This window comes from Danio rerio, chromosome 10 (assembly GCF_049306965.1).
Source record: "Danio rerio strain Tuebingen ecotype United States chromosome 10, GRCz12tu, whole genome shotgun sequence".
Classification (NCBI taxonomy): domain Eukaryota; kingdom Metazoa; phylum Chordata; class Actinopteri; order Cypriniformes; family Danionidae; genus Danio; species Danio rerio.
In genome coordinates, this window is record NC_133185.1 from 1853081 (window position 1) to 1867406 (window position 14326).

Consider the following 14326-nt stretch of genomic DNA (forward strand, 5'->3'; position numbering starts at 1 on the left):
GACTGACCAGACTTCAGCCAATCCTTCACAATCTGTACCAATAACCCCAGATTCTTCAAACGCAGGCACTGATGTGTTTTATACTGCTTAGATTTACTCTTCCTGCAGGAGTAAAGCATCTATAAGCCTTGTCTCTTTCCTCCAAAACACAGCGCTGATCCACGGCTCCACTGAGCTCCGGTTTGGCCCCGCTCAGCCATACAACTCTCCTTTAGAAGTTCACAGATATATTGGGATATTCGGGTCTGCATTTAATGTTCTTCATGGTTAAATCGCTGTTCATCCCGATGTCTAAACATCTAGTGTTGATCTTCTACTCTGCACTGAAGAGGCTTTAATATCTTCTCCAGTAAACACTGAGCTCGTTGCACAAGTGCTGGCTGAGCTACTTTAGAAATCAGAGTAAATAATTATGAATGGGGTGTCACGGTGGCGCAGTGCTGTCGCCTCCCTGCAAGAAGCCTCGGCTGGGTCAGCTGGCGTTTCTGTGTGGAGTTTGCATGTTCTCCCCGTGTTGGTGTGGGTTTCCTTCGCGTGCTCCGGTTTCCCCCACAAGTCCAAAGACATGCGGTACAGGTGAATTGGGTATACTAAATTGTCCGTACTATATGTGTGGGAATGAGTGTGTATAAATGTTTCCCAGAGATGGGTTGCAGCTGGAAGGGCATCCGCGGCGTAAAACATATGCTGGATATAAGTTGGCGGTTCATTCCGCTGTGGTAACCCCTGATTAATAAAGGGACTAAGCCAAAAAGAAAATGAATGAATGAATAATTATGAATGACTGATTACGTCATTACAATGTAACTATACAATCCTCAAAGCATTACATTTCTGACTGTGCCTCACACAGGTGAGTGGGGTTGACAAACCACCTGTAGAAAACACAGATCTCGCTGACACTCGCACAAGTGTTTGCGTGGGTTGAATACTGTAAGTGAATTGGGTAAAACAAAAATTGGCCGTAGTGTATGAGTGTGTGTGTGTGTGTGTGTGTGTGTGTGTGTGTGTGTGTGTGTGTGTGGATGAAAGAGTGTATGTGTGTTTGCTAGTGCTGGGTTGTGAGTGAGCAAGTGAGTGAGTGAGTGAGTGAGTGAGTGAGGGAGTGAGTGAGGGAGTGAGTGAGGGAGTGAGTGAGTGAGGGAGTGAGTGAGGGAGTGAGTGAGTGAGTGAGTGAGTGAGTGAGGGAGTGAGTGAGGGAGTGAGTGAGTGAGGGAGGGAGTGAGTGAGTGAGTGAGTGAGGGAGTGAGTGAGTGAGGGAGTGAGTGAGGGAGTGAGTGAGGGAGTGAGTGAGTGAGGGAGGGAGTGAGGGAGTGAGTGAGTGAGGGAGTGAGGGAGTGAGTGAGTGAGGGAGTGAGTGAGTGAGTGAGGGAGTGAGTGAGGGAGTGAGTGAGTGAGGAAGTGAGTGAGTGAGTGAGGGAGTGAGTGAGGGAGCGAGTTAGTGAGTGAGGCAGTGAGTGAGTGAGTGAGGGAGTGAGTGAGTGAGGGAGCGAGTTAGTGAGTGAGGCAGTGAGTGAGGGAGTGAGTGAGTGAGTGAGTGAGGGAGTGAGTGAGTGAGTGAGGGAGTGAGGGAGTGAGTGAGGGAGTGAGTGAGTGAGGGAGTGAGTGAGTGAGTGAGTGAGTGAGTGAGTGAGTGAGGGAGTGAGTGAGTAAGGGAGTGAGTTCGTGAGTGAGTAAGGGAGTGAGTTCGTGAGTGAGTGAGGGAGTGAGTGAGGGAGTGAGTGAGGAAGTGAGTGAGTGAGTGAGTGAGTGAGTGAGGGAGTGAGGGAGGGAGTGAGTGAGTGAGGGAGCGAGTTAGTGAGTGAGTGAGTGAGGGAGTGAGTGAGTGAGTGAGAGAGTGAGTGAGGGAGTGAGTGAGTGAGGGAGCGAGTTAGTGAGTGAGGGAGTAAGTGAGTGAGTGAGTGAGTGAGGGAGTGAGTGAGTGAGGGAGTGAGTGAGTGAGTGAGTGAGGGAGTGAGTGAGTGAGGGAGTGAGTGAGGGAGTGAGTGAGTGAGGGAGCGAGTTAGTGAGTGAGGGAGTGAGTGAGTGAGTGAGTGAGTGAGGGAGTGAGTGAGTGAGTGAGTGAGTGAGTGAGTGAGAGAGAGAGTGAGTGAGGGAGCGAGTTAGTGCGTGAGGGAGTAAGTGAGTGAGTGAGTGAGTGAGGGAGTGAGTGAGTGAGGGAGTGAGTGAGTGAGTGAGTGAGGGAGCGAGTTAGTGAGTGAGGGAGTGAGTGAGTGAGTGAGGGAGTGAGTGAGTGAGTGAGGGAGTGAGTGAGGGAGTGAGTGAGTGAGTGAGGGAGTGAGTGAGTGAGGGAGTGAGTGAGTGAGGGAGTGAGTGAGTGAGTGAGGGAGTGAGTGAGTGAGTGAGGGAGTGAGTGAGTGAGTGAGGGAGTGAGTGAGGGAGTGAGTTAGTGAGTTTTTTTACAATTACTCCATGTCTCAAACTAAACAGGTGAGTGGGCTTGACAAACCACCTGTTAATACACCACCATTTAAAAATGTCTTGAAAAAACAATGTTAAACAGCGCTTGGGAAATCTTTTTAAAAGAATGAATTAAGACTGAATAATCTCACTTTTAACTGTATACTCTGAGGATAATTACTCTGCTTTATACCATATATTTACATCAACTATTTATGAATTATTGTCAAGCATGTATTTTGGTAAATATCACCTTCTTTAGCTGAAAACAACTATTCTGCTTCTCTGAGTTGATTTAACTCCTGAATTAATACAGAATCTAAGACAAGTGCATTAAAAGTAACTAATCAAATGATAACTACTTTTCTTTTAGCAGAAAAGTAATTCAATTATACCAACTAGTAAACAGCGGCGCGACTAGCGGGGATCTAGGAAGATTCAAAGGGCCCACACCATTTTGGGGCCCCCAGGAGCCCGTACCCCTACCGCCCCAAACCCACCCACCCCAGTCTTCACTTTCAGCCACAAAATGCTGTAATAGGGCCAAACACTGTAGCAAACAACACACAGGCTAACCCGCAGCATCATTCACAGGTAATGAGGAGAGTGAAACTGCATACGTACCGCATCGGCCACCTCAATCTCATAGAGTTTCTGTAGAGTCTCTCGCTGGAAGAACAGCAGTTTCCCCTGACCCTCGTCCTTTCTCACAGATGTGCCCGTCACCAGCAGCTTATCATCCGGACTGAAGCAGCAGTCGGTCCTAACACACACACACACACACACACAGACACACACACACACACACACACAATAACACACACACACAGCACACGATAACACACACACGATAACACACACACAAACACACACACACACGCACGCACGCACGCACGCACGCACAAACACACACACACACACACACACACAAACACACACAATAATACACATTTACTATCAGAGTACTATCAGAGTTGGACGTAAATTATTTTAATTTTAATTAATGCATATAATGAATATATTTTAAACTTGTGTAATTTGATTATAGTTACTAAAGTCAATGTTGTTGCGTTACTTAAGTTACAGTTATAGTATTTAGAAAAAAAATTGTTTTTTAAATCAAAATCACTGATTTTGCCAAGTTCGATGTGATCCTGGATTAACATATATGTGGATTGTATAACATCATTTTTGTTGAAACATGTAACCCATACCTATTCTCTCCAAACCCAACCATAACTGCAAATGATTCCCAAAATCAAAGGGAAATATTAAATCATGTAGAAGTGCATAAACCTAACCATACACCATACAATCATAATTCTCACAATTATCTGTGGTTATACTAGTGAATCCATATCTCAACACATTTATTATTATATAATAAATAACAGTATTAAAAATAAAATTATTAATAAATTAAATAAAAATAATATTACTAATAAAACTATGAATACTAATACTAATAATCCAAATACTGATACTAATATTACTAATACTAATAAACCAAATACTGATACTAATAATATTAATACTAATAACAATACTAATAATCATAATACTGATACTAATAGTATTAATACCAACACTAATAACACTAATAGTACTAATACTAACAATACTAATAATCCTAATAATTATACTAATAGTTTTAATACTAATACTAATAATAATACTACTAATAATACCCATACCAATAATATGAATACTAACAATACTAATAATCGTAATACCGATACTAATAATACTAATAGCACTACTATTGCAACTACTACTACTACAAATACTAATACCAATAATACTGATACCATTACTACCACTAATGCTAGTAATAATACTAATAACAATAGCAATACTATTAATACTAATAATACTATTATTACTAATACTAGTACTAATAACTAATAATACTAATAGTACTAATAATACTACGAATACCAGTACTAACAATACCAATACTACTAATATTAATACTATATTACTAATACTCATACTAATAATACTATTACTAATAATACAAATACTAACAATACTAATAATCGTAATACTGATACTGTTAATATTAATACCAATAACACTAATACTGACAATACTTGTGATCCTAATACTGATACTAATAGTATTAATACTCATACTAATAATACTAATAGTACTACTACTGATACGATAATACTGATACTATTACTACCACTAATGCTTATAATAATACTAATAACAATACCAATACTACTAATACTAACAATACCATTAATACTAATACTAGTACTAATAACTAATAATACTAATAGTACTAATACTAATAATACTACGAATACCACTACTAACAATACTAATACTACTAATATTAATACTACTATTACTAATACTCATACTAATACTACTAATACTAATACTAATACTAATACTAATAATACTATTACTAATAATACAAATACTATAAATACTAATAATCGTAATACTGATAATATTAATATTAATACTAATAACACCAATACTAATGATCCTAATACTGATACTAATAGTATTAATACTCATACTGATATTACTAATAATACTAATAGTACTACTATTAATACTACTACTGATACCAATAATACTGATACTATTATGACCACTAATACTAATAATACTAATAGCAATGCTAATACTACTACTAATACTATGAAGACTAATACTAGTACTAATAACAATAATATTACTAATACTAATAATACTATGAATACCAATACTAATACTAATACTACTGTTACTATTACTAATATTCATAATACTAATACTACTATTAAAAACAATAATAATACCAACAGTAATATACAAAATAATGATGACAATAAAAATGATAATTTACATGGGGAAGAAGGAGGTCAAGCCGGTGGCCACATTGAGTGGACTCCTGAAGCTGCGAATGTCCCACGTCTTCAGTGTGTCATCGCCTGAAAACACACAGACAAAAGCCATGATCAGAGCAGCGTATTGTGTGTGTGTGTCTGTGTGTGAGTCAGTGAACATCAGCCAGGCTTATTCAGCACGTGTCTGGAGATCCCCTATCCAGCAGAAAACCACATCTAAAGAGAAATGACATCCAAACCACACATCTACAGCGGGTCATTTCCAGGACACAAGAGCTTCTTTATCTGGACAGAACTGCGCTTTGTGTTTGCGTCAAACAGATTCGCACATGTTCAGTGTGTTTCAGCATTTAAAACCCACATATTCAGCTGTCAAGGTCAAGGAAGAATAGTGGTGGGTGGCATACATTTTATATCACGCAGTATATTGCAATTAAAAAGTAAAAGACATAAAAGTTTTGTAGACAATCCAAAACTAATATTGCTTAAGGGGGATTATAATATTGACCTAAAATTCGTTGTAAACTATTAAAAACTGCTTTTATTTTAGCCAAAATAAAACAAATAAGACTTTCTCCAGAAGAAAAAATATTATAGGAAATACTGTGAAAAAATCCTGAATCTGTCAAAAATTAAATTAAATTAAATTAAATTAAATTAAATTAAATTAAATTAAATTAAATTAAATTAAGAAATAATCACAGGAGGGTAAATAATTTTGACTTCAAATGTACATATCTGTGTTTAATTTTTTTATAATATTTTTGTGTTTTGATTTTAAGTTCAAATATACGTAAATTATATATATATATATATATATATATATATATATATATATATATATATATATATATATATATATATATGAAGAGTTCAGATGCAAAAACCATCTGAAATTTTCCCCTAAACGTTGCGTTTTTATCAGCCTCCTAGGTTTATGTCAAGTTATTTCACTTTAAATGCAATAAAAATAACCTATTAAATAGACAATAAATCAGACATTAAATAAATCAGACATTAAATAAGCAAATAAATAAATAAAATAAATAAATAAAAAGAATAAAATAAACAAGTGAATAAGTGAATATGTGAATAAATAAATGAATAAATAAATAAATAAATACATAAATACATTCAAATGAACAATTACTGTTTCAAAACAGCTTATGCACATTATTGCATTACTATCCAATTCGGAAAAGTTCAAGTTATTAATTACCATAACTTTATTTTAATTTTATTTTGTGCATTATTGCAGTAAAATAAAATAACTCATACATTAAATAAATAAATAAATAAATAAAATGTCATTAAAAGGTTATAATTGTTATGTTAATAATAAATGTGAAATAAATATGTTTAAAAAAATAAATAAATAAATAAATAAATAAATATGTTAAATTAATTCAGCTTCCTTCGGCTTAGTCTCTATTTCAGAGTACGCCACAGTAAAATGAACCAACAACTTATTCAGCATATGTTTTACACAGCAGGGATACCCTTGCAGCCGCAACCCAGTACTGGGAAACATCCATACACTCTCACATTCACACACACACTCATATACTACGGCCAGTGTTTGGACTGTGGGGGAAACCGGAGCACCCGGAGAAAACCAACGCCAACACAGAGAGAACATGCAAACTCCACACAGCATTGCCATCTCGAACCAGCTGTGAGACCACAGTGCTGAGCCACCGATATGTTAAATATAAAAGTTAATAATAGGTTTTAGGCACCATAAGTTGATTATTGCTATTTTACTGTGTGCATTAATGCAGGGCTGTTCTGACCTCCTCTGGACGCTAGAGTGACTCCGTCATAGGAGAAGCACAGGCTGGACGTGTCTGATCCAGGGGCGTGCGCCTGCCGGCAGTGGAACTTGGTGTGGACCTGAAACCAAACAAACAAGAGAAAAAATATCAGATGAGGAGCTTTCAACACGTCTGGAGGAGCGGAGCTGCCATCCATTAACACAGACGCTTTCCATCTGCAGAAACCAGCAAAAAATAACAGCGCACTCCATTCTGAAAACCGCTTCATTCTTGGAGCCGTGGCTCAGAGCTTCTCTTGATGCGCTGCCATCTTTCACATTTAACATAGAGAGCCAATGGAGAACCTAAACGTTGTCTGAGTTGAGCCACTTTCTGTCACTCCTGTCTGGCCGTGCTTTACAATAAGGCTTCATTAGTTAATGTATTTACTGATCTAATTAAGAGCAATACATGTACATCATTTATTAATTAGAGTTCAACATTAACTAATGCATTATTAACATCCAAATTCATGCTTGATAACATTAGTTAATGCACCGTGAGTTATCAGGCTAACGAATGTGGTAATGAATGCATTGATTAATGTTTATTCATGTTAGTAAATGCATTAACTGATACAACCTTATTGTAAAGTGTGACCTCCTGTCTCTTTAATTACTAGAGTCCAGGATGAGAGAGTGTGAAGAATGATCAGGAGGATTTATTTTTCTCTGAGGGATCTGATGGAGGATGAACAGAGACCTCTGAGGTGCTCACATAAAGGCTTGTGTGAGCCCCGGAGATGATACATAGCAAATGTGCTTTCCTGAGGTTGTGCCACTGTTGTTGGAAGTGCAAAGGAGGGCTGAGGAGAGAAATAAAAATCAAAATAATTTAATAAAATAACAAATAATTAAATAAATAAAAATAATAATAATTTAAAAATGAAAATGAATTAAATGGGTCATAAATTAATGTGGAAAATGTAATACATGTATAAATTAAAAAAATTAAATGTGCTTTCCTGAGGTTGTGCCACTGTTGTTGGAAGTGCAAAGGAGGGCTGAGGAGAGAAATAAAAATCTAAATAATTTAATAAAATAACAAATAATTAAACTAAAAAAAAATAATTTAAAAATGAAAATGAATTAAATGGGTTATAAATTAATGTGGAAAATTTAATATATGTATAAATTAAAATAATTAAATGTGCTTTTCTGGGGTTGTGCCACTGTTTTTGGCAGTGCAAAGGAGAAATAAAATAAAACAAAATAAACAAATAAATAAAAAAACGTATAAATACACAAAATAATTAATAAATAATTGTAAATAAATAAATAATTAAATTAAAAAATATGTAAATAATAAAAAAATCCAAAATAATTAAATAGGATAAAAATTCATGTGGAAAATTTAATATAGGTATAAATCAATGTGATCAAATGTGCTTTTCTGGGGGTTTGCCACTGTTATTGGCAGTGCAAAGGAAAAATAAAATAAAATACTCTTTCAATTAAGTAAATAAATAAATAATAATAAATAATAATGAATTAAATATGTTAGAAATAAATGTGGAAAATTGTATATGTATAAATTTATATAATCAAATGTGGTTTTCTGCTGTTTTGCCACTGTAGCAGTGCAAATGAAAAACAAAATAAATTTAATAAATAAAAAATAACTCATAATTTTTTACATTTAAAATAAATTAATAATTTAAAAATAAAATTGATTAAAATGTTAGAAATTAATGAGGAAGGGCAACGCAGTGGCGCAGTGGGTAGCACATTCGCCTCACAGCAAGAAGGTCGCTGGTTCAATCCTCAGCTCAGTTGGCGCTTCTGTGTGGAGTTTGCATGTTCTCCCTGCGTTCGCGTGGGTTTCCTCCGGGTGCTCCGGTTTCCCCCACAGTCCAAACACATGTGGTACAGGTGAATTGGGTAGGCTAAATTGTCCGTAGTGTATGAGTGTGTGTGTGTGTGTGTGTGTGTGTGTGTGTGTGTGTGTGTGTGTGAATGTGTGTGTGGATGTTTCCCAGAGATGGGTTGTGGCTGGAAGGGCATTCGCTGCGTAAAAACTTGCTGGATAAGTTGGCGGTTTATTCCACTGTGGCGATCCCAGATTAATAAAGGGACTAAGCCGACAAGAAAATGAAATGAAATGAAATGAATGAGGAAAATACATGTATAAATCATTATAATTTAATTAAATATGCCTAAAACCAAATTCTAAAATAAAAAGAGATAAAATATCTACTTAAAAATAACTAATCTAAAATAAAATAAACAAATGTTAAATTAAAATAAAACATAGCTGTTTTCAAATAAATTGAATACTTAAAATAAATGACTCATTAGATATATTATTCAATATAGCAGGTGAAAATTATAATATTTAAAAATATTATTTAGTACTTAAAATAAATAAAAAATAAAATGCTTTCTTGGCAAACAGAACAGATTTAATATTTTATTTCAGTAAATGTTATTTTTCTATTTAAAGCAATGATATTTTCTTTAATGCTTTGAGAGTTTTAGTCAGCAATAATAATAACCCTCGTCTGCCTTAAATTTGCTTCGCCGAAGTGCCAAAGTCCACAAAATCTGGAGCCGAATGGCTTCAGAGAGTACCTGAAGCAGCAAAAACACCTAAATTCAAAACACATCATGGTTATGACTGCTCCAGAACATCTAAATCCAGCACAAGTTCAGCGTTAGGCTGCAGTTACACACTTTACATTACAAGAGAACACAACTAATTAATAATAATAATAATAATAATAATAATAATAATAATACTAAAAATGATAATGATAATGATAATAATAATAATAATAATAATAATAACAATAATAATAATAATAATAATATTGTTGTTAACAATAATAATGATAATAATAATAATAATAATAATAATGTTAATAATAATAATAATAATAATAATAATAATGTTAATAATAATAATAATAATAATAATAAAAATGATAATAATAATGTTGTTAATAATAATAATAATATTGTTGTTGTTAACAATAATAATGATACTAATAATAATAATTATAATAATGTAAATAATAATAATAATAATAAAATTATAATAATAATAATAATGTTGTTAATAATAATAATAATAATAATATTGTTGTTGTTAACAATAATAATGATGATGATGATGATAATAATAATAATTATAATGTTAATGATAATAATAATAATAATAATAATAATGTTAATGATAATAATAATAATGTTGTTAATAATAATAATAATAATAATAATAATAATAATATTGTTGTTGTTGTTGTTAATAATAATAATGATAATAATAATAATATTATTATTATTAATAATAATAATAATATTAATAAAATATTAATAATAATAATAATAATAATAATAATAATGTTAATGATAATAATAATAATGTTGTTAATAATAATAATAATAATAATAATAATATTAATAAAATATTAATAATAATAATAATAATAATAATAATAATAATAATAATCGCCAGCACAAGAGACTGGAGCTCAGAAATACAAAGCCTTATTTCAATTGAATTGATCTTTAATTATCTAGCGCTTTCACAATGTAGATTGTGTTAAAGCAGCTTAACATAGAAGTTCTAGTAAACTGAAACTGTGTCGGTCCAGTTTTCAGAGTTGAAGTTTAGTTTAGTTTAGTTTAGTTCAGTGTGGTTTAATTTTCACTGCTGAAAGTCCAAACACTGAAGAGCAAATCTATCGATGTGAAGCAAGCCAGTGGCGACAAACTTCACCAATTGACGAAAGTGAAGGAACAGAAACCTTGAGAGAAACCAGACTCAGTTGGGAGGACCAGAGCATATTACTATAGTCAAACAATCAGCTAAATGTGTTCTTTATGTGTGTCTATATAATTTAAAATGTCTAGCAGTTGCATTTATAATGCATCCGACAAATACCTATGGTTTTTTACTAATGTTTAATTCGTGTTTGAAGTGATGCGTTCAGTGTCCTATTAAATCATGATTTTGGATGTGTTGTTTCTGACATTGCATTACCACAGACACCTACACTCACCGACCACTTTATTAGGTACAACTTACTATCCTTCCTGGCATAAATTCAACAATGTACTGGAAATATTCCTCAAAGATTTTGCTCCATATTGACATGATAGCATCACACAGTTGCTGCACATCCATGATGAGAATCTCTCATTCCACCACATCCCAAAGGTGCTTCACAGATCTTCACAGAAACCGACTTGCAAAAACAAACCCGCCATGAGACGTTTTGACTGGAGTGCTGACAACGAACCCCCGCTCAATTAAAACAAATGAAGAGTGATGGAAACTGGAGCCAGTTCACCGATGAAGAGCAAAAACACCAGCAGGGACTGACAGGACGGGGCAGAAGCAATGGATTATGCGTGTAAAAGTGAGAAAAAAAACTCTGTAGAGCAGGTCTGACTGACGTGTGATGATGATAGTGTGTGTAAACGCAGTCGAAAACACGTACAGACGAACTCACAGAGCTGGAACACACTGATAACACCTTCAGCACCACACACTCTTCGCCAAACCAATTTTTGACTGCATAATTGTTCTCTTTATCAGAGTTTGTCCACCTGTTCGCACGGCGCTGAAGCGTAGCTCTGCTGATTACCCAGTGTGCACCGGGGCTAAATCACTAATTAACTCATGACAATGCAGAAAAAGCTGTGCTACCCGAAATAAAAGACGCAGCGATGATTCTCAGATGTATGATCGCAGAATATTTCTTCACAACCTGAAAGACGTCATAACTGATCTTTTTTTACGGTTAAAACATTCACAAGTGTGTGCTACTGTACAGGGAAAAGCAAGATTTTAGAAACAATAAAAAAACTACCTTAAACCAGCAATCTTGATAATTATGCTCCATACTGAACAATAACGATTAGGGGTGGGTACAGAAAACAGGTATTTTTTAACCGGTAGGTAACTGGGTCGCTACCTTACTAACAGTACTGTTATCAATACTTACGATACTGTTATTTATACTAACAGTACTGTTATCGACACTAATATCATCGATACTTACGGTCCTGTTATCAATACATACGTGTTATCGATACTTACGGTACTGTTATCGATACGTATGATACGGTTATCAATATGTACGATACTGTTATCAATACTTATGGTTTTGTTATCGATAGTAACGATACTTTTTTGATACGGTACTGTTATCGATATGTATGGTACAGTTATCGACACCAACAGTACTGTTATCGATACTTACGGTACTGTTATCGGTACATATGCTAATGTTATCAACACTTATGGTTCTGATATTGATCCGTATGAAACTGTTATCGAAACTAACGGTACTGTTATCGATACCTACGGTACTGTTATCGATACATACGCTACTGTTATCAATACTTATGGTACTGTTATTGATATGTACGAACTGTTATCAATCCCTACGGTACTGTCATCGATACTTACGGTACTTTTATCGATACTTATGGTACTGCTATCAATACTAACGCTACTGTTATTGATACTTACGGTACTGTTATTGATACATACGCTTCTGTTATCGATACTTATGGTACTATTATTGATATGTACAGTACTATTATCAATACGTATGGTACTGTTATCGATACGAAGGGAACTGTTATCGATACTAACAGTACTGTTATCGATACTTATGGTACTGCTATCAATACTAACGGTACTGTTATTGATACTTACGGTACTGTTATTGATAAATACATTCCTGTTATCGATACTTATGGTACTGTTATTGATAGGTACGGTACTGTTATCAATACTTATAATACTGTTATCGATATGAAGGGAACTGTTATTGATACTAATGGTACTGTTATTGATACTTACGGTACTGTTATTGATACTTATGGTACTGTTATTGATACTTATGGTACTGCTATCGATACTAACGGTACTGTTATTGATACTTACGGTACTGTTATTGATACTTATGGTACTGCTATCGATACTAACGGTACTGTTACTGATACTTACGGTACTGTTATTGATAAATACATTCCTGTTATGGATACTTATGGTACTGTTATTGATAGGTACGGTACTGTTATCAATACTTTTAGTACTGTTATCGATATGAAGGGAACTGTTATTGATACTAACGGTACTGTTATCGATACTTACGGTACTGTTATTGATACTTATGGTACTGCTATCGATACTAACGGTACTGTTATTGATACTTACTGTACTGTTATTGATACTTATGGTACTGCTATCGATACTAACGGTACTGTTATTGATACTTACTGTACTGTTATTGATACATACGCTTCTGTCATCGATACTTATAGTACTGTTATTGATATGTACGGTACTGTTATCAATATTTATGGTACTGTTATCGATACTTACGGTACTGTTATCGACACTAACAGTACTGTTATCGATACTTGCAGTACGGTTAGCAATACTTACGATACTTTTATTGATACTAACGGTACTGTTATTGATACTAACAGTACTGTTATCGATACTTTCGATATTGTTATCGATACGTATGGTACTGTTATCAACACCAATGATACTGTTATCGATACTTATGGTACCGTTATCGATACTTACAGTACTGTTATCAATACTAACTGTTATTGATACTAACGGTACTTTTATCGATACTTATGATACTGTTAAAGATACCCTGTATACTTTGACAGTAATATCGAACTAAATCTGCTGCTTATTTTACATTCCTAAAGGATGTCTTCATGCACCTGATGTTTGTTCAACATACAACATATTACTCTTTTGCATGTGCAGGGTGTGTTTACGTGCAGACAATCAGTCAAGTTGAAAATGGCTAGGTTGAAAGCAAAATAGTCAAAAGTCTGGGCTTATGTAAAACTCCTGCATTTTCATGGTGGCCTTTTGACGCCTGCAAATTAAACATACTATCCCGGAGCTCGTAGAGGGATGAGAATGAGCAAGAAAGAAAGAGCACCATAATACATATAAGATTTATGAATATTATCATTATTACTATTATTATTATTTATCATTCATTTATTTTATTTTCGACTAAGTCCCTTTATTAATCTGGGGTCACCACAGTGGAATGAACCAAAAATATTACAGATATCTCGAAAATCCACGAATGAATAGTGGTTAATTTACCACTCAGCAACTTAAGTCAAATTAATTCAATTATTAGTATACATAATTACCTAACTTAGATACCTATAAATGATAAAATAAGATGTGTTAAAGCATAACAGTGTTGGGCAGTAGCGTCGCTACAAGTAGTGAAGCCCCTAGCTTAACTACATTTCTCAGAAG

The 14326-nt window shown here is 34.2% G+C and overlaps 2 protein-coding genes across 3 annotated transcripts in view; both read right to left on the minus strand.

Moving 5' to 3' along the window:
- The window catches only part of LOC141376283 (uncharacterized), a 778518-nt gene that overhangs the window by 125477 nt on the left and 638715 nt on the right, over positions 1-14326 (minus strand). The gene's annotated exons all lie outside the window — the stretch shown is intronic.
- wdr70 (WD repeat domain 70) overlaps positions 1-14326 on the minus strand; it is a 107268-nt gene that overhangs the window by 27281 nt on the left and 65661 nt on the right. For both annotated transcript variants that reach the window (XM_073914328.1, XM_073914327.1), the window contains exons 11-13: positions 7043-7142; positions 5249-5333; positions 3025-3163 (exon numbers count right to left, since the gene is read on the minus strand). In XM_073914328.1, the coding sequence (XP_073770429.1) occupies positions 3025-3163; positions 5249-5333; positions 7043-7142 (324 nt within the window). The remainder of the gene's footprint in view (positions 1-3024; positions 3164-5248; positions 5334-7042; positions 7143-14326) is intronic.